Source organism: Hylobates moloch, unplaced genomic scaffold (genome assembly GCF_009828535.3).
Source record: "Hylobates moloch isolate HMO894 unplaced genomic scaffold, HMol_V3 SCAFFOLD_4, whole genome shotgun sequence".
Lineage (NCBI taxonomy): Eukaryota > Metazoa > Chordata > Mammalia > Primates > Hylobatidae > Hylobates > Hylobates moloch.
In genome coordinates, this window is record NW_026652279.1 from 20,123,759 (window position 1) to 20,145,781 (window position 22,023).

The following is a 22,023-nucleotide window of genomic DNA, read 5'->3' on the forward strand; positions in this document are numbered from 1 at the left end:
ATAAAGTGAATTAGTGAGATGCTATAGGCATTTCCCTAAGGCCAATGTGGCTTCCCACCTTCCCTGCACACATCCCCTGGGGCATATTTTTTTATTTAAACCTGTATTCAAAGTCCCCATATGTGAAATTTCTTACGTAAAGTATCAATAATCTTAATAATGATGATGATAATAGTGATAATTCCTTATATTTACAAAGTGCCCAATCATTTATCAGGTACTTTCTTATATACACTTGACCCTTGAACAACACAGGTTTGAGCTGTATGGGTCCACTTATATGTGGAGTTTTTTTCTACCACACTCAGATTGCAGATACAATATTCATGGGATGTGAAACCCACATATATGGAGGACTGACTTGTCATATACTCGGGTTCCACAGGGCTGACTGCAGGACTTGAGTATGTGTGGATTTTAGTGTACTGTGGGTCCTGAGTCCAATCCCCTGTGTCTACCAAAGGATGACTGTAGTAGCTCCTTAATCCTCACAGAAATCTTGTCAAATAGGTTAACAATTATTTTCCCATTTTATTGAGCAATTATAAGACTTGATCCGTAAACAGTGGCATCTGGATTAGAAGCCAAGTGTTACAAATAAAAGACGTTTTGGGTTAAAATACCATAGCTTTTCCTGAATTAGATTTAACGTCTTTGACATGTTTGTTTCACAAAGAAAATGGATCATGGCTGTCAGTAATACCAGTTTAGAGTTAATCTACGCTTCAAGTTTTCAGAAGATTTTCACATACACAGATAATCTCATTTGATTTTCATAACCTAGCATGAAGGTCAATAAAGGTCTTTTGAAAGTCAGTAAATTAAGGCCAAGAGAGATTAAGAGATTTAGATGAAATCACACAGCAGGAATCAGCCCAAGACAACTAAGCACCAAAACGGTAGCTCTTCCTTCACTCCATGATTTGGCATCTCTTCTAATCCTATTTCTAATTGGCAATTCTCTCTCTTCCATTATCCTGTGAATGTGACACTCTGTACTGAAACGATGGAGATAACCAAGTACATATTAATTTTGAAATAGAATGAGGATATGGTCTTTCTGGATTCTAGTCTAGTGTTACTGTTAAGAACAGGGACTAAATGGGTTCAAATCCAGGCTCTGCCATTTTCTAGCTACGTGACTTTAGGCAAGTCTCCTAACCTCTTTGTGCTGGAATTTCCTCATCTGTAAAATAAGGATAACAAGAATACCTGCCTCAGAGGACATGTGAGTATTTAGTGAGTTTAATGTAGGTAAAGCACTTGGAAGCTGCCTGTCATATAGTAAATACCATTAAACATCATCCATTACTATTGTCATTGGAGAAATAGCGACAGAAGAGTCTGTCAATTTCCTGTTGTGTAGTTTGGGATGGGAAAATGAAGGAGGGCCAATATACCCTAAATTATCTCGTCATCCATTACGGGTTTAGAATGAAGTGTAGTTTTTCAAATCTGGCCTCTAGGGTGGTCTCTTCCTGAAGCAGCTATTCTCCAAACTTTGGATTAACAGGGCTATGAGCCAAACTCCAAGGTGTAGCAGTGTTCTTTCAGGTAAAATGCTGCCTTTGTGACAGCCTGTGGAATCATCTCCTCACATTTATTAAAAGTACTGTGCTGGCGAATGCTCTAGAAATATTTCTGGGGCACATAGACATCCAAACCAGGATGTAATTAGTCCTATTCATCTGCTAATCAAACATGCATTTGGCATTTGGAAAACAAATTAGCACTGTTCCACACTAGGTGATGTGAGATTTCCTTGGAGAATCTGGTCTTCCTAATCCTTTAGTTCAAACTTGGGAGCAATAAAAATGCTGGCTATAAGAAATGGTTGTGCAATAAAATGTAGATACTTCCAAATGTGGGCTTGCTTCCATTTTCCAAATACAGAGTTCTAAAGTATTAGAGTGCCACCCAAGGCTATAGGCTGAGGGCATTTCTGAAGAAACTCACAAAACTAGATGAAGAGCCACCGTAGTGCGTAGTACTTATGTAGCAAGTCACTTACGTCCTTCTGGCGTGGGTGGCAAACTGCTCCAGAGACGCAGAGAAGCCAGACACCTGAGGTGTTGTCGAAGATGTGTTCTGAAAATGTTGGTGTTGTTATCTCTCAGGCAGGCTCACATATTTTTAATAGGCCATGGCTTGCATCACTAATGTTTTCATCAGCCAGTGTAAAATAAATCCATTAGTCACAGTGTCCTTCATGTGATAATGATATTTAGAGCTCATTAAAAAGTAATTGTAGCCACTTTCCCCTACTTTATCAGCAGGATTCAGCTGGTGATTTGATGATCCGAAACATCCAACTGAAGCATGCTGGGAAATATGTCTGCATGGTCCAAACAAGTGTGGACAGGCTATCTGCTGCCGCAGACCTGATTGTAAGAGGTATTGGATTTTGTTGTTGTTCTTGAAATATTTTCACGGTATCTACTGTGGCACAGAGTTCCAAAAACCTCAGTGGTTTAGAATTATGGGAAAAAGTCAGGCAGAAGCTGAACATTGTAAACAGTGGCTAACAGTCCACAGAAGTTTCTGGTGCATATACAGTTCCTCAGTGCGGGTTGTCAGAAAATGCACTGAACACGTCCAGTAACTTTACACTAAAAGGATAATTGAGTAAATCGAGTACCCGATTACAGCTATTGGAGTTGATATGACCTTCTAGAACAAATTTAGGTGAACAAAAGCAGATAGTTTAAAGAAGGATTAAACTGTCCCTTTTTATGTTTCATCTGGGCTAAACTGAATCAGTATCCTAGGCCACTGGTATAACAGCAGCTTAAGTAAAATCATCATTAGGTTTACCTGAGTTTCCTTTTTTCCCTAAACTTCACAGTGCTGTTCGGTTCCTAAAATCGGGTTTTGGGAGAGAACACTTCCTGACTGCCTGGGATGCAGTAAATGAGCTGAGAGTTGATGTGAATACTAACGTTTTTGAGATTCTCTTGAATATTATCAGCATGACCTAATTTGGACCTAAGAGCTATGACCCCCCTGGCTGAGCGACACCAGCTGAGTACATTCCAAGCCTCACCAAACCAGTTGGCAAAGGAACTGTAAATGGACTTTTAAGAAATATTTTTAAATGAAAATTAAAATCTTCACAAACCAGTGTGCATACCAGAATCCAACCTATGCATGCTCGGGGGTTTTCTATGGCATTAAAATAGAGGCCAATCCAGACATCAAAATAATCTCTTGGCTAGAATCTCCTTCATCAGAATCCCTAACTGTTGGTGTTCAGGCATATTTGGCCGGCTGGCAGAGTGCATGGCAAAACTTCGAATGCAAGAAAATAAAAATTTGGGGTATGAGAATTGGAGGCAGGGTTAATCTGCACGCACAGAGAACAAGGTATTACTGGAAGCCATAAAGAGTGTTGCTATATCCTCTAGGCATGATGTAAGGGGGGGGAAATGTGTGGGAGTTAGCAACTTAAACTAATTGTGAAGAGAGGTTCAAGAAAAATAGCGATTCCAGTGTGTCTGCTTTGTTCCCCTTTAAATTGCCTTTAAAAAAACGTTCAGTAACAATGCAGACAAGGGCTAGAAATGAGAAAAAACTTCCAACCGAGGTAGATCTGCCCACAGAATAACTTACAGAAATGTGTTTATTTCCATTTTAAAATACACCAGGCTGGTCTGCCCGCCCCTTGGAGACAAAAGAATTCTGTTGCTGAAAATTTATCCTCTATTTAATTAGGATAATGTTCAGATTAGCAGTTAAAACACCAATAAATTAGACTAATGAATATTTAAATCAGTAATACTTGAAGTTCTTAAATGATATTGTATACTTCATTTCACAGAAAATAACATTAAATACCAGGAGGAATTTGCAAACGCAGTCTAAAAGAAAATCTAGTCTAATCAGTTAATAAGGCCAATAAATTAATATGCCATTTAAAACCATAATCTTTGATTTTATCTCCTTCGGCTCTGCCCTTGCAGCTTTTCATGCACATTACAGAGGGGGAGGCAGGAATGTATTTCAGCACCCTGAAAGAGGTTTCAAATTTGAAACCTATAGCAGCTTTGAGTCTTGGCTCCAGATTCTTTGATTTTCTGAGGCCTATTCTATTTAACCTATAGCACTGTAATGGCAGCCAGAAAGGCCACCCTTCCTGAGGGAGAAGCAGACCCCAGAATCAAACTAATCTTCCCTTTGCTGTTGCCTGAAACAAAATCTTCTACGTGCCCCTGAGTTTGTTATCATTTTGTTCAGAGGACAAACATTTGTACATTTTTCATTTTGAAAGAGGGAGTCCACTTCCCTAAAACAAAGTTGGTAAACATTCTGTAAGGTCATATCTATGCATCGGTAGGAGAGGGTGGCAGGAAGATAAAAAAAGAACAAACAAATCCAGGAAAGTACCATCCTCTCTCCAGTGGCCAAATTCATACCAACCCTTCATTTTCTTCCTACAGAGAGGCCAACAGTGGACTCAGATATTTCCTATCGATTTAATTCTTTGAAGAGTTCAGAGAGAAACACTTTTCTATTTGTGGTACTTAGATTTTAAAGGACACCAGTGCAGCATCCATAAAAAAAAAAAAAAAAATGGTGGGGAATGCTAGGATGAGAAAACTAGTGAAAAAAATTATATTGTCTTCGAGACTTTATCTGGTTAAAAGGGATCCCAAGACCAAAGGTTACATCAGCTCTATCTAGGTGACATTACACTGACATGCTGAAATGTCACCATGGAAAATTAATCAGTTCCAGCACACAGATTTCCAGACATTTCATTCAGGAGTGGGAGGGAGAAGATAAATTTAGTCTCACCTGTGGGTCTATAAAAGTGATTTTTAAAAAAGGAAAGAGAATTTAGGGCATCACGTAAACGGTGAAGGAGTGAATCCTAGAACAAAGTCTAACTTCAGGAAATTGCTGTTAACTTTGCACTGCTCTGTGAGAGGTCTCTTTTTTCCCTGTCCCTGTGACATGGCCCGATAGTATTTGGGTAGTACATTTGATTGCTAGACTGGGGATTAGCAAATCCCTCCTAGGAACATCTCCTTATGCCCGTCTAATGGGCACGAGGTTTGTCATTATGTCCCCTCACCATCACCTTCCCTCCTGAGGTGGTCAATTGTACCTTGTTAAAAATGCATTTAACTGCCTGGTAAGAGATTCTCATGTTGGAAAGTAGGATAGCTGCGGGTCTTTGCTCTGGCTCTGCTGATATTTTGTCTTTGTCTGCCAGCTGTTTTCCATCCCTCTATTTCTTTATTAGTTTCAAGCCTTCATTTAAATCTGATTTCCTCCCCTTTCCATGGTTTAAGTACATGGACAGAAACAATGAATATCCGGAAGAGAAGTAGAAAAATACAGGTATGACTTGCAGAAACTACAAATGAGGGTCTTTAGAATCCAGCCCAATTTTGAAATTGCTTTGAAGAAGGGAGCGCCTTGACTCTTGCGCACCGGCCATTTTCACAGCAGTTCCCTTGCACGCAAGTGTGTGCTCATATGCGATGCAGGGTTGGGGGTGAAAAGAGTGCTAGTAATTACAGTGCAGCAGAATGTGCAGAGCAACACTGTAACCTTCAAAGTTTTAAAGCCATTTGTGCTTAAATCTATATTCTCAGTGGTAGAAATAACCATTTCCAGCAGACTATATACTCTTTATGAAATCAGGAGCAATATCTATCTTTTCTCACTACCATATCCTCAAATAACAGTGTCTGACCCATAGTAGGAACCTATAAATAGATAACGAATTAATGAATGTGGGCTCTTATGGTACCCCAATACTCTCTATTAACATTAAGTATTCAACTGTAATTATTTGTTTACCTATTAGTTTTTCATATTAAACTGTGGGCCTCTAGAAGGAAGGGACTGTGTTTCATTCATCTCTGTGGTTTCCAAGCCCAAGAAATTTCCCAGCACATAGTAGGAGTTCAAAAAGGATTTGACAAGTGATGAATCTGTGAATGGGTAAATAAATGAATGGGTCAATGCCCCATTCAAGTATGTGGATCCTTTTCTTGGGTGTTTGAATACACTGCTCCAATTCTGGGGGTCTTGCTCTTTCCCAGGTCCTCCAGGTCCCCCAGAGGCTGTGACAATAGATGAAATCACAGACACCACTGCCCAGCTCTCCTGGAGACCCGGGCCTGACAACCACAGCCCCATCACCATGTATGTCATTCAAGCCAGGACTCCGTTCTCCGTGGGCTGGCAAGCAGTCAGTACAGGTACCATATTGGATGCTTGGCTCAGAGACATTGGGAACTCAGCATACTGGATGCCAGCACTGTGGCAAGGAACATCTAAGTTCTCATTCAGACACTACTACAAATGATATGGCAGTGTTTCCTAAACCTCGGCCATCTGTACTATCATTAATATTTTTCTTTATATCGAATCACAGTTAGGTTTTTTAAAACTCATCCTAAGCAATAGTATCTGTGAAATGGTATGTCCGGGCCAGATATGGTGGCTCACGCCTGTAATCCCAGCACTGTGGGAGGTGGAGTTGGGTGGATCGCTTAAGCCCTGGAGTTCCAGACCAGCCTGGGCAACATGGCGAAACCCCCTCTCTACAAAATATACAAAAATTAGCCTGGCGTGGTAGTGCGTGTTTGTAGTCCTAACGATTCAGGAGGCTGAGGTGGGAGGATGGCTTGAGCCCAGAAGGTAGAGGTTGCAGTGAGCCAAGATCATACCACTGAACTCCAGCCTAGGTGACAGGGAGACTCCGTCTCAAAAAAAAAGTCTGTTGTGCTGGTTGTATAGATATTTTCCCTAACACACATTAAAAATATATTAGTTATAAAAATAAAATGCATCAATCTGTATTACCTAAAATCTTCTGTGCAGCACTGTGGGTACACTTTGGAAAGCAGTGGATTCTGCTTGACTATAGTCACAGACTTTGTAAAATTTACACAGTGCTCTCAAAAAACCAATAACTGAGGATTATAGGGAGCCTCTTCACTTGCTGCCCTTTTTTTTGAGACAGGGTCTCACTCTGTCACCCAGGCTGGAGTGCAGTTGTAGAATCACAGCTCACTGCAGCCTCGACCTCCTGGGCTCAAGCAATCTTCCTACCTCAGCCTGTCGAGTAGCTGAGACCACAGGCACAGGTCCCCACACCCAGCTAATTCTCTAAAATTTTTTGCAGAGACAGGTCTTGCTATGTTGCTTAGGCTGATCTCAAACTCCTGTGCTCAAGCAATTCTGCGTCAGCCTCCCAAATTGCTGGGATTTCAGGCGTGAGCCACTATGCCCAGCCCCATTTTTTTAGATGGATAAATTTTGGGATAAAAAGACATAAGATTTCTTTTTAACCAATTTTACAAATTCTTAAAAAAAAAAAAACATTGTTAGCAGCAGCACTTCCATCCTGTTTCCCTTTATTACATGTATACAGCACTTCCTATTTTTTAAAAGGTTTCACAGTTATTTCTCTTTGCATCTAAAAGAAATCTTATACCATCCCCACTTCTGTCAATACCTCCAAATTGACTCATTTTCTTATTTAGATTTCATTTAAGGATAAATTGGATGAACAAGTAGTTATTACAAACAAGATACACACTCCTCTAGACAGCAAAAGTAGGCTATATGGCTGTGATGTTTTGAAGCAGAATATGCCCAGTGTTGAGCAATTCATATGAATCTTGTTGATTTTGACCCCAGTTTGTTTTCATTTTATCAATCCTTAGAAATGGGTTTCTGTGTTTCCTACTGTAATCCTCTGAGTCACAGGTGTGCTTTAAGAAGGAAATATGAGAAAAATATGGAAGTTAGGAGATGAATTCTAGTGCTGACTGCTGATCAGTGGATCTCTATACATCTTCATTTTCCTCTTCTGTTAAATGGGCACAATAAGAATTGTTTAAGAATGAATATAGGCCAGGCACAGTGGCTCACAACTGTAATCCCAGCACTTCGATAGGCCAAGGCGGGTGGATCGCTTGAGCCCAGGAGTTTGAGAGCAGTCTGGGAAATGTGGCAAAATCCCGTCTCTACTAAAAATACAAAAAAATAGACAGGCATAGTGGCATGCACCTGTAGTCCCTGCTACTCAGGAGGCTGAGGCACAAGAATTGCATGAGCCTGGGGGGTGGAGGCTGCAGTGAGCCGAGATTGTGCCACTGCACTCTAGCCTGAGCATCAGAGAGAGGGAGACCCTGTCTCAAAAAAAAAAAAAAAAAGGAAAGAAAAAAAGAATGTTATACTTTTACCTTTCTCAAAGGATCGTTGAAATAGTGTGTCTGGCAGTACATAGTAAATGCTGAAACACATGTGAAGGGGTGATAGTAATGATTGAGTCGGGTAGCTTGGGGTCTTGTGGACTGTGTGTCTTTTATGATGTCATCTGCTGGTATCTGATTAGAATGTGTTAGTTTAACATACAGAGATAATTCTGAGATTACCTCACTGAAACCACTGTTGATGCAGCTAATATCAGAACACCTACACTGCCCTGAATGCAGTAATGATGAGGATGGGTGGATGTTCCTATCTTCCTAACGTAATCTTTGCATTTGTTTTCTGAGAACCTATGAAACAGCCCCCACCTTTTGTTGTCTTTCAGTTCCAGAACTCATTGATGGGAAGACATTCACAGCGACCGTGGTGGGTTTGAACCCTTGGGTCGAATATGAATTCCGCACAGTTGCAGCCAATGTGATTGGGATTGGGGAGCCCAGCCGTCCCTCAGAGAAACGGAGAACAGAAGAAGCTCGTGAGTAGCACCCGGGATTCAGATCATCTGTTCTGCCAGCTGCTGTTCCTTAGGAAAAGGCTTTGAATTCTTGCTGCTCCTCAGCACTCATGTGGCTCTGTGTTAGCACACCCTTCCCTTAAATGATTATAATGATAGAAATCAGGCCAGGAGAAGGCCAGCTGAACATGCAACGGGTTTCAATCAAGAGTTAAGTTTTCTTCATTAGGTCCACCTGTACAGCAAGAGCCACACTGTGCTTAGTCCTCTCAAAAGCCAGCCCTTTCTTCATTGGTTCATTTGTCACCAAGATTCTAACAGGATTTCAAAAAAAAAAATCCCACATTTCAAATAAAATTATCTCACATAAGTAACTAATGGCAAAGAATAATTTCTGACTGCTCTGGACACAGCCACCATGGGGTAATCCTGTTTAGAAATAAAAAATCAAGTACTACTCGGAGAGGCTGAGTCAGGAGAATGGCATGAACCCAGGAGGCGGAGGTTGCAGTGAGCCGAGATAGCGCCACTGCACTCCAGCCTGGGCGACAGAGCGAGACTCCGTCTCAAAAAAAAAAAAATCAAGTAATTTCTTCAGAAATGTTCACTTAGATTATCTTTCTTAGGGTATAAACCATTCCCAGAAACTAAGATTCAGAACGTCGTGCTAATTCGAACAAGACCAGTCAGCAATTCAGTATGGCCCTCTGCATATACAGCTTGAATGAGCACAGGGAGAGAAGAACAAGTTCATCAGGGTCAGCCGTACTTTTACTTAGCTGATGTAAAGCAAGAGGCCTACATGTGCCATCTTTTATAGAGTTCCTGGCTGCAGAGAGGCCAGTGTGTTGAAGGAATAATAAGGTCCCTACACAAATGGGAGTTCTGACCCTACTGTCAGAAAAGCGAAAACTAATCTAGATCTATTTGATTGGCTTTAACCAAGGAGACATACCCAGTCACCAGCCACATACCCCAGTGAGACATTTTTAAATGTGGCCCGGAGCCTTTCAGTTACCTGATGACAATATAGCTAGTCCCCTGCTTTCTTTTCCCCTTCCAAAACCATAATTGAATTAATTGCCCTCAGCAATCCTGAGGTGGAAGCTCGCATAATTTCCTCTCTTTTACAGAGAAAACTGGGGATCAAAGAGGTTAAGCACAGTGAGCCAGGGGTCAACTTCTGTCTGCCACTTCCTTCAACACTCAGATCAAAACTTTTCCTCCCAGGAGCCATTCGCCCACCCCAGCTCTGAGCAGGGCGCTACTCCAGAACGCCCCCCGCACTTCTCCATGCTGACTGTACCGTACTCTGGTTGTCCACCTTGCTCTAACTGTGGTGCGGGCGCCCTTCCCCTCCAACCAGAATGTAAGCTCTGCCGGGGCAGAGCTTGTACTGTCTTTCCTTTGTGTATTACCACGTGGCTAATAAACGCATAATCAAACATTAGGACCAGACCTCAGTCCTTTCCTCCCTTCGGGAACCCCTCAGCCTCTAGGGATGGAGCTGAACAATTGGTCAGACATGTCAGATAACACGTGTGCCTTGTTGAATGGGAAACAGGTAATTAATAGCAGTCTCCTTGGTACATTTCACTTCCTCGAGAGGATGCCATGGGCCCCTTGACAATGCTGTTGCTGATCTCCAAAGACAAAGGGGTGTGCCTCAGAGTACTCATTGAAAGTGAGTCACCTCTCCCAGGCAACCTTCCTGACCCTCATTCACCTTTGCCGCCTGACATAACTTGTTTTTTGTCTCCTTGTACAGTCCCCGAAGTCACACCAGCAAATGTCAGTGGTGGCGGAGGCAGCAAATCTGAACTGGTTATAACCTGGGAGGTAAATGAATCACAGAATAAAAGGAACGTACAGGCATCGAAGCTATTTTATTCTTTTCCTCCATGTTAGACATAGCTGGGAAGTTCCCTCCTCTGTTTTTAACAGTGAAAATTCATTTGGGTTCAGACACTCCCTCTCACGTAGCTAATGGCTAGCAGGAAGGACGGCACTTGCCCATCCATTGTTGAGGCAAGATTTAATTCAATCCATCACAGTAAAAACAATCATGAAGGGAAGACAACACATGTTACAAAAATAAATAAATAAATAAAGAAGGCTGTTTCAGAGAAAACTAGTTTTTCTTTTCTTCCTGAATTGCTGCATGGCCAATTGATTTAAAACGTCTGCCAGCAATAGATTCAGTGCACCAGCACAATTTCCTGGCAATTAGCTTTGCTTCTAGAAGGGGCCCTCTTTTAGGAGGTATTTTTTAAAACAACCTGGAGGAAAGTTAGTCACCAATTTATTAAAAATTGGCTTCAAGAGAAGAAGTGAGAGCTTTAGAAAGGGTTCTTCATGTTTTCGAAAGTTTCTAAACAGCCCCAGAAATTAAAATCTCTCATTTACCGAAAGCACAGCAGTGAAGGAAATCACTCATTCCTCCAGCTGAACTCTTCCCTCTGAGAGGGAGGATCTTCAGCCAAGATGGTTTTTCTTCCTTCAGTGAGATCTTTTGTCTATTTGGCAATGGGAGAAGATTAGTATTAGAGGATACGTGTTGGAAATGTTGTTTTTCAGGAGACCGATGTCCAGTGTTTTTTTTACAATCATTTCCAACCATTTCAGAGCTGGGTCTGCCCCATCAAAGAGAAAGCTCTGGACTGCAGATCCTCATTACGTTTTCAATCCTGTCCAGTACCTTATAACTGTTTAAGATAGACTGATTGCAAGCCCTACATTTAAAAGACTGTTAACAAAACCCCAAATAAGATGGGTGGAGAAGGATGTAGACAAGAATGTTACAAGGGAAACAAAAACGATTTTTGCATTTGAGTCAAACTACTATGATTTCTAAAGACCACCTCCCTTCTTTCCCAGACGGTCCCTGAGGAATTACAGAATGGTCGAGGCTTTGGTTATGTGGTGGCCTTCCGGCCCTATGGTAAAATGATCTGGATGCTGACAGTGTTGGCCTCAGCTGACGCCTCTAGATACGTGTTCAGGAATGAGAGCGTGCGCCCCTTCTCTCCCTTTGAGGTTAAAGTAGGTGTCTTCAACAACAAAGGAGAAGGCCCTTTCAGTCCCACCACAGTGGTGTATTCTGCAGAAGAAGGTATGGTTTATGCTGCCTAGATCATTGATTGTTAATATTTCTTCAGTTCTAAAATGTGGATTTTAGGATGTACAATCAATTTAGCGTGGTACATATATATTGAAGGCATACCTGATTTGAGAAGAGGATAATGTAAAAAATTTGGTTCACTGTCCACCATGAATCTCTTGAAAAGATAGCAACTGCTCTGTATATGAAAACGCATGGCTGTCCATTATTGATTCCATTGCTAAGGACCAGAATTGCAAATACCATATAAGATCTTCATATCTATCTATATGTTATCATTACTTTCAAAAGAGTTTTATTTTTGCCTTTAAGTGAATATCAAAATATAATTTGCATTTTCTTACCACTTGTATTTTCATAAAGCATATTGTACTTGTGGCTCACACCTGTAATCCCAGCACTTTTGGGAGGCCAAGGTGGGCGGATCACCTGAGGTTGGGAAGGGGACCAGCCTGACCAATATGGAGAAAACCCATCTCTACTAAAAATGTAAAATTGGCCGGTTGTAGTGGCACATCCCTGTAATCCCAGCTACTCAGGAGGCTGAGACAGGAGAATCGCTTGAACCTAGGAGGCAGAGGTTGCGGTGAGCCGAGATCGCACCATTGCACTCCAGCCTGGGCAACAAGAGCAAAACTCCGTCTCAAAAAAAAAAAAAAAAATTCTCACTTATTAAAGAAAAGAGTAAGTCATGAAGCAATGTGATTGCGCTCACTGTCATCCACACCATCATTATGTTTAACATTTCTCACACATTATTATCACCACCATGCTATCCCTGCTCTCAGGATGCCTCTCACACAGTCTTCGTTACCATTGGAGTTCGTCTATGTTGTTCTAAAGATGATGCTCAGAATGGAACCATGTTAAAACATCTGAAAGGTGAATCATTGATTTAGAGTCAGTGAAGATGCAATAACTTATTCCCAATCAGAGAGATCATCCCCTTAGATTCAGTAGCCCTCCATGATCTAGCTGCTGCCTCTCTGTCTGCCTCAGCTGCCGATGCCTTTCCCTGCATATTTCATGTTCCAACCATTGCCAAAGGATTTACAATTATTCAAACAAGCTTCAGCCCTTTGCATAGCCTTCAACTTCTCTTAGATAATGGTTCATGTCTCTGGATTATGAAAATGAGAGGAAAAGGGGAAAAGGACAGTCAGCTGACTTGACTAAGATTCAAGAGAGCTGGATGACACTTCAGGTTCACACTGCAATCTGTGTGATCTTGGATAAGGCACGTATACTCTCTGGGCCTCAGCATCTTTGGCTGCAAACGAGAGGCTAGACTGACTGTTTCCCAAATTTCAGTTATTTTGGACAGATTTCTGCCATAGCTGTGTACCATTTGTATAGGTTAACATTTTTCTTTCAATAGTCTTTCTTAAAAAAAATTTAGTGGCCAAGCACAGTGGCTCATGCCTGTAATCCCAGCACTTTGGGAGGGGGATGTGGGAGGATAGCATGAGCCTAGGAGTTTGAGACCAACCTGGGCAACATAGTAAGATCCCAGTCTTTACAAAAAAAAAAAATTAGCCAGGCGTGTTGGCACATGTGTGTGTGGTCCCAGCTACTTGGGAGGCTGAGGTGGGAGGATGGCTTGAGCTCAGGAGGTCAGGCTGCAGTGAGCCATGATTTTGCCATTACATTCCAGCCTAGGTGACAGAGTGAGACCCTATTTCAAAAAAAGAAAAAGAAAAGCAGCTTAGCCATGTCATAAGCAATAACAGTTGTGAGATGCTAATTAAGAATGATCTGTGTTAAGGGAATTGCTGGCTATGAAAACTTGGTGCTTAAACTTAAGTGGTTCTTCTCTTCTACCCACACCTAAATTCAGAACCCAAACACTGGACAAATATTCACTACCACCAACTCCAGCTATTAATCACTGCTCCTCTGCAAAATGAGGGTTTGGCTTACAGTCATTAAGGACGATTCTAAAACCATGAATTATTTTACCTTATAATGCTAGTATCTACAATCCTGTCCTAATGTAGCTGATAGAGTAATAACTGTCTCCATATTCATCTACAGAACCCACCAAACCACCAGCCAGTATCTTTGCCAGAAGTCTTTCTGCCACAGATATTGAAGTTTTCTGGGCCTCCCCACTGGAGAAGAATAGAGGACGAATACAAGGTTATGAGGTAGGCAAGACATATGTGCCTTGCGTCTGAAAGAGAATCTATACTCCTTGATAAGTCCTCCAAGTCACATTCTTATAGGAAAAGACCCACATTCCCACTTAGATGCATTGGTTTTAGGCCTGGCTTCCAGCTGAACATTAATGGAAGCATTGAATACTCAGCTGTGAGACTACCCTTTTTCTATGTTATATTCTAGAGGTATTTTTCGAAGTATATGCAAATCTAAGCATTTATGGGATGGTTGGCAAAATGAGCTTTGATTTCTGATATACCCAGGATCACTTTGACTGAAAACAAACATGGGAAAAAAGAAAATAATGAATGAGGGTTGTATCAATGTACCATCTCACTAGGAAGCTAAGGACAAAAAAGGGACCCTTCTTACTGTGGATACTTTCTCAGGATATACAAAGTCCTTTGTCCTGATAGCTCTGCTCATGATGTGGTGTAGAAAACTAACTCCATCATAAGAATCTGCATACAAAATTACCTGATGACCTTGCAAATATCCCCATTGGGTATGGTTTCCAAGGTCTTTCTGTTTATTTCCTTAGGTTAAATATTGGAGACATGAAGACAAAGAAGAAAATGCTAGAAAAATACGAACATTTGGAAATCAGACATCAACAAAAATCACGAACTTAAAAGGCAGTGCGCTGTATCACTTAGCTGTCAAGGCATATAATTCTGCTGGGACAGGCCCCTCTAGTGCAATAGTCAATGTGACAACCCGAAAGCCACGTAAGAACAGACTTGCTCAGAAATATTTTGGGGATTCATCACACATATCCCAAGTTTATTCCTTATCCCCACCTCCCAATGATCATTTGCATACTAATTAGTAGCATGTGGATTCAAATTTCCCTCAGCATTTTAACTGAACCTTTCCGTATACCATGCAAAATTCATTGCTCTGGAGGACAGAAAGATAAATGTTTTTCTCCTCACTGGGAAGGGCTACTTCTTTTAGCTATAAATGTTAGGCGACCAGCTGAATCTTTTTCCATTTGCAATGCTGTATCTCATCAGATTTTAGTGACCTTGAAGACACATATTAGTGCAATAGCCCATTAAATTGCCTCCACTCTCAAATTCTAGTAAGGAGATATTCCTCAGAATCCATTGAGACTTAATAATCTGTGACTTCGTATATCTTAATTTTTTTATAGCACCAAGTCAACCCCCCGGAAACATCATATGGAATTCATCGGACTCCAAAATTATCCTGAATTGGGATCAAGTGAAGGCCCTGGATAATGAGTCAGAAGTAAAAGGATATAAAGTAGGTAATTTCTTTTTTGCAAAGGCACCTAATCCTGCTGTGAGTGGGGGCAGTCTCCTCCATGAATCATACAGTTGTCTGCATTGTCAGTTTCCCTGGTGATGCTCTCCTACCCTCTAGGAATCGCTGCCTCCAACACAGTTTGATCTGAGTTGTATAAATAGTCTATGGCAATTGGTCAGGATTTAGACAATCACCTCAACTTTAGTCTCAGGCAGCATCAATCAGAAATGGATAAAGACCCTGTGTTTGGGTCTCCAAAAATACCCTGAAGAACCACTTTTTAAACAGTTCTACTGTCAGCTTTGTTTTGCTCCTGTCTCGGTTGTATAATTTTTTTAGTCAACTTAGTAGCCTCCTGATATTACCAATGATTAATCATTTTTGTTCATATGTTTCTATGGTCAAAAGAGTTATATAAAGAAAAAGAAAAAAGAAAAAGCAAAATTGGAGAAAATGTTTGCTTGACCCCATAAATGTTGGCTTGTCTTTAATGAGAAAATGAAAAGAACATGTCTGTAGCCTTCTTGCAGCAATTAAAAAGGGTTATAAATATCTTGCAACGTTTCCAGCTACCTAACAAACCAACCTGAAGCTACGGGCTAAAACAGCAACACTGTATCATTTTTTATGACTTTGCAATGTGGATAGGGTCAGCATGGACAGATTTTAGGGCTGGAATAACTAAGATGCTTCTTCACACACTTTTGGCTTCTTAGATGGGATAGGTGGGAAAGCTGAGGCTGGCCAGTGATCATGCTCTCTATGAGGACTTTCCCCACGGATGACTTGGGCTTCCTCACAGTATGGTGACCTCAGGGTAGTCAGACTTCTTACATAGTTGTCAGCTTCAAGAGGAAGAAAGCAGAAGCTGCCAGCCCTTTTAAAAGCTAAGGATGGACATGGGTAGTTCTAAGATGGCCGAATAGGAACAGCTCCAGTCTACAGCTCCCGGCGTGAGCGACGTAGTAGACTGGTGATTTCTAGATTTCCAGCTGAGGTACTGGGTTCATCTCGATGGGGCTTGTTGGACAGTGGGTGCAGGACAGTGGGGGAAGTGCACCGAGCATAAGCTGAAGCAGGGCGAGGCATCGCCTTACCCGGGAAGCGCAAAGGGTCAGGGAATTGCCTTTCCTAGCCAAGCAAAGCTGTGACAGACAGCACCTGGAAAATCGGGGCACTCCTACCCTAATACTGCGCTTTTCCAGTGGTCTTAGCAAACAGCACGCCAGGAGATTATATCCCCTGCCTGGCTCGGAGTGTCCTATGCCCATGGAGCTTTGCTCATTGCTAGCACAGCAGTCTGAGATCAAACTGCAAGGTGGCAGCGAGGCTTGGGGAGGGGGGTGCCTGCCATTGCTGAGGCTTGAGTAGGTAAATAGCAGCCTGGAAGCTCAAACTGGGTGGAGCCCACTGCAGCTCGAGGAGGCCAGCCTGCCTCCCTGCCTTCTGGGGGTAGGGCGTAGCTGAAAAAAAGGCAGCAGAAACCTCTGCAGACTTAAATGTCCCTGTCTGACAGCTTTGAAGAGAATAGTGGTTCCCCCAGCATGGAGTTTGAGATCTGAGAATGGACAGAATGCCTCCTCAAGTGGTTCCCTGACCACCGAGTAGCCTAACTGGGAGGTACCCCCAAGTAGGGGCACACTGACACCTCACACGGCCAGGTACCCCTCTGAGACGAAACTTCCAGAGGAACGATGAGGCAGCAACATTTGCTGTTCAGCAATATTTGCTGTTCTGCAGCCTCTGCTGCTGATACCCAGGCAAACAGGGTCTGGAGTGGACCTCCAGCAAACTCCAACAAACCTGCAGCTGAGGGTCCTGACTGTTAGAAGGAAAACTAACAAACATAAAGGACATCCACAGCAAAACCCCATCTGTACATCACCATCATCAAAGACCAAAGGTAGATAAAACCACAAAGATGGGGAAGAAACAGAGCAGAAAAACTGAAAATTCTAAAAATCAGAGCGCCTCTCCTCCTCCAAAGGAACGCAGCTCCTCACCAGCAATGGAACAAAGCTGGATGGAGAATAACTTTGATGAATTGAGAGAAGAAGGCTTCAGATGACCAAACTTCTCTGAGCTAAAGGAGGAAGTTCGAACCCATCGCAAAGAACTTAAAAACCTTGAAAAAGGATTAGACGAATGGCTAACTAGACTAACCAATGTAGAAAAGTCCTTAAATGACCTGATGGGGCTGAAAACCATGGCACGAGAACTACGTGATGAATGCACAAGCTTCAGTAGCCGATTCGATCAACTGGAAGAAAGGGTATCAGTGATGGAAGGTCAAATGAATGAAATGAAGCGAGAAGAGAAGTTTAGAGAAAAAAGAATGAAAAGAAACGAACAAAGACTCCAAGAATTAAGGGACTATGTGAAAAGACCAAATCTACCTCTGATTGGTGTACTTGAAAGTGACGGGGAGAATGGAACCAAGTTGGAAAACACTCTTCAGGATATTTTCCAGGAGAGCTTCCCCAGCCTAGCAAGGCAAGCCAACATTCAAATTCAGGAAATACAGAGAACGCCACAAAGATACTCCTCAAGAAGAGCAACTCGAAGCAACGTAATTGTCAGATTCACCGAAATCAAAATGAAGGAAAAAGTGTTAAGGGCAGCCAGAGAGAAAGGTCAGGTTACCCACAAAGGGAAGCCCATCAGACTAACAGTGGATGTCTCAGAAGAAACTCTACAAGCCAGAAGAGAGTGGAGGCCAATATTCAACATTCTTAAAGAAAAGAATTTTCAACCCAGAACTTCCTATCCAGCCAAACTAAGTTTCATAAGTGAAGGAGAAATAAAATCCTTTACAGACAAGAAAATGCTGAGAGATTTTGTCACCACCAGGCCTGCCCTACAAGAGCTCCTGGAGGAAGCACTAAATGTGGAAAGGTACAACCAGTACCAGCCTTTGCAAACATATGCCAAACTGTAAAGAACGCTGATGCTAGGAAGAAACTGCATCAACTATCGAGCAAAATAAACAGCTAACATCATAATGACAGTATCAAATTCACACATAACAATATTAACCTTAAATGTAAATGGGCTAAATGCTCCAATTAAAAGACACAGAATGGCAAATTGGATAAAGAGTCAAGACCCCTCAGTGTGCTGTATTCAGGAAACTCATTTCACGTACAGAGATACACATAGGCTCAAAATAAAGGGATGGAGGAAGATCTACCAAGCAAATGGAAAACAAAAAAAGGCAGGGGTTGCAATCCTCATCTCTGATAAAACAAACTTTAAACCAACAAAGATCAAAAGAGACAAAGAAGGCCATTACATAATGGCAAAGGGATCAATGCAACAAGAAGATCTAACTATCCTAAAAATATATGCACCCAATACAGGAGCACCCAGATTCATAAAGCAAGTCCTTAGGGACCTTCAAAGAGACTTAGACCCCCACACAATAATAATGGGAGACTTTAACACCCCACTGTCAACATCAGACAGATCAATGAGACAGAAAGTTAACAAGGATATCCAGGAATTGAACTCAGCTCTGCACCAAGCAGACCTAATAGACATCTACAGAACTCTCCACCCCAAATCAACAGAATATACATTCTTCTCAGCACCACATCACACTTATTCCAAAATTGACCTCATAGGTGGAAGTAAAGCACTCCTCAGCAAATGTAAAAGCACAGAAATTGGCTGGGCGCGGTGGCTCACGCCTGTAATCCCAGCACTTTGGAAGGCCGAGGCGGGCGGATCACGAGGTCAGGAGATCGAGACCATCCTGGCTAACACGGTGAAACCCCGTCTCTACTAAAAATACAAAAAATTAGCCGGGCGAGGTGGCAGGCGCCTGTAGTCCCAGCTACGCGGGAGGCTGAGGCAGGAGAATGGCGTGAACCCCGGGGGGCGGAGCCTGCAGTGAGCCGAGATCGCGCCACTGCACTCCAGCCTGGGTGAAAGAGCGAGACTCCGTCTCAAAAAAAAAAAAGCACAGAAATTATAACAAACTGTCTCTCAGACCACAGTGCAATCAAACTAGAACTCAGGATTAAGAAACTCACTCAAAACCGCTCAACTACATGGAAACTGAACAACCTGCTCCTGAATGACTACTGGGTACATAATGAAATGAAGGCAGAAATAAAGATGTACTTTGAAACCAACGAGAACAAAGACACAACATACCAGAATCTCTGGGACACATTCAAAGCAGTGTGTAGAGGGAAATTTATAGCACTAAATGCCCACAAGAGAAAGCAGGAAAGATCTAAAATAGACACCCTAACGTCACAATTAAAAGAACTAGAAAAGCAAGAGCAAACACATTCAAAAGCTAGCAGAAGGCAAGAAATAACTAAGATCAGAGCAGAACTGAAGGAGATAGAGACACAAAAAACCCTTCAAAAAATTAATGAATCCAGGAGCTGGTTTTTTGAAAAGATCAACAAAATTGATAGACTGCTAACAAGACTAATAAAGAAAAGAGAGAAGAATCAAATAGATGCAATAAAAAATTATAAAGGGGATATCACCACCGATCCCACAGAAATACAAACTACCATCAGAGAATACTATAAACACCTCTACGCAAATAAACTAGAAAATCTAGAAGAAACGGATAAATTCCTGGACGTATACACCCTCCCAAGACTAAACCAGAAAGAAGCTGAATCTCTGAATAGACCAATAACAGGCTCTGAAATTGAGGCAATAATTAATAGCTTACCAACCAAAAAAAGTCCAGGACCTGATGGATTCACAGCCGAATTCTACCAGAGGTACAAGGAGGAGCTGGTACCATTCCTTCTGAAACTATTCCAATCAATAGAAAAAGAGGGAATCCTCCCTAACTCATTTTATGAGGCCAGCATCATACTGATGCCAAAGTCTGGCAGAGACACAACAAAAAAAGAGAATTTTAGACCAATATACTTGACGAACATTGATGCAAAATTCCCCAATAAAATACTGGCAAACCGAATCCAGCAGTACATCGAAAAACTTATCAACCATGATCAAGTGGGCTTCATCCCTGGGATGCAAGGCTGGTTCAACATACACAAATCAATAAACATAATCCAGCATAAACAGAAACAAACACAAAAACCACATGATTATCTCAATAGATGCAGAAAAGGCCTTTGACAAAATTCAACAGTGTTTCGTGCCAAAACCTCTCAATAAATTAGGTATTGATGGGACGTATCTCAAAATAATAAGAGCTATTTATGACAGATCCAAAGCCCATATCATACTGAATGGGCAAAAACTGGAAGCATTCCCTTTGAAAACTGGCACGAGACAGGGATGCCCTCTCTCGGCACTTCTATTCAACATAGTGTTGGAAGTTCTGTCCAGGGCAATCAGGCAGGAGAAAGAAATAAAGGGTATTCAATTAGGAAAAGATGAAGTCAAATTGTCCCTGTTTGCAGATGACATGATTGTATATCTAGAAAACCCCATTGTCTCAGCCCAAAATCTCCTTAAGGTGATAGGCAACTTCAGCAAAGTCTCAGCATACAGAATCGATGTGCAAAAATCACAAGCATTCTTATACACCAATCACAGACAAACAGAGAGCCAAATCATGAGTGAATTCCCATTCACAATTGCTTCAAAGAGAATAAAATACCTAGGAATCCAACTTACAAGGGACGTGAATGACTTCTTCAAGGAGAACTACAAACCACTGCTCAACGAAATAAAAGAGGATACAAACAAATGGAAGAACACTCCATGCTCATGGACAGGAAGAATCAATATCGTGAAAATGGCCATACCGCCCAACGTAATTTATAGATTCAATGCCATCCCCATCAAGCTACCAATGACTTTCTTCACAGAACTGGAAAAAACTACTTTAAAGTTCATATGGAACCAAAAAAGAGCCCGCATCGCCAAGTCAATCCTAAGCCAAAAGAACAAAGCTGGAGGCATCACGCTACCTGACTTCAAACTATACTACAAGTCTACAGTAACCAAAACAGCATTGTACTGGTACCAAAACAGAGATATAGACCAATGGAACAGAACAGAGCCCTCAGAAATAATACCACACATCTACAACCATCTGATCTTTGACAAACCTGACAAAAACAAGAAATGGGAAAAAGATTCCCTATTTAACAAATTGTGCTGGGGAAAACTGGCTAGCCGTAAGTAGAAAGCTGAAACTAGATCCCTTCCTTACACCTTATACAAAAATTAATTCAAGATGGATTAAAGACTTAAATGTTAGACCTAAAACCATAAAAACCCTAGAAGAAAACCTAGGCAATACCATTCAGGACATAGGCATGGGCAAGGACTTCATGTCTAAAACACCAAAAGCAATGGCAACAAAAGCCAGAATTGACAAATGGGATCTAATTAAACTAAAGAGCTTCTGCACAGCAAAAGAAACTACCATCAGAGTGAACAGGCAATCTACAGAATGGGAGAAAATTTTTGCAATCTACCCGTCTGACAAAGGGCTAATATCCAGAATCTACAAAGAACTCAAACAAATTTACAAGAAAAAAACAACCCCATCAACAAGTGGGCGAAGGATATGAACAGACAATTCTCAAAAGAAGACATTTACACAGCCAACAGACACATGAAAAAATGCTCATCATCACTGGCCATCAGAGAAATGCAAAGGAAAACCACAATGAGATACCATCTCACACCAGTTAGAATGGCCATCATTAACAAGTCAGGAAACAACAGGTGCTGGAGAGGATGTGTAGAAATAGGAACACTTTTACACTGTTGGTGGGACTGTAAACTAGTTCAACCATCGTGGAAGACAGTGTGGCGATTCCTC

The 22,023-nt window shown here is 41.7% G+C and overlaps 1 protein-coding gene across 5 annotated transcripts in view; it reads left to right on the forward strand.

Annotated features, from left to right (window-relative positions):
- The window catches only part of CNTN4 (contactin 4), a 991,759-nt gene that overhangs the window by 956,002 nt on the left and 13,734 nt on the right, over nt 1–22,023 (forward strand). For all 5 annotated transcript variants that reach the window (XM_032149528.2, XM_058437175.1, XM_032149525.2 and 2 more), the window contains 8 exons: nt 2,274–2,394; nt 6,054–6,212; nt 8,561–8,710; nt 10,458–10,528; nt 11,567–11,801; nt 13,845–13,957; nt 14,512–14,698; nt 15,127–15,239. In XM_032149528.2, the coding sequence (XP_032005419.1) occupies nt 2,274–2,394; nt 6,054–6,212; nt 8,561–8,710; nt 10,458–10,528; nt 11,567–11,801; nt 13,845–13,957; nt 14,512–14,698; nt 15,127–15,239 (1,149 nt within the window). The remainder of the gene's footprint in view (nt 1–2,273; nt 2,395–6,053; nt 6,213–8,560; nt 8,711–10,457; nt 10,529–11,566; nt 11,802–13,844; nt 13,958–14,511; nt 14,699–15,126; nt 15,240–22,023) is intronic.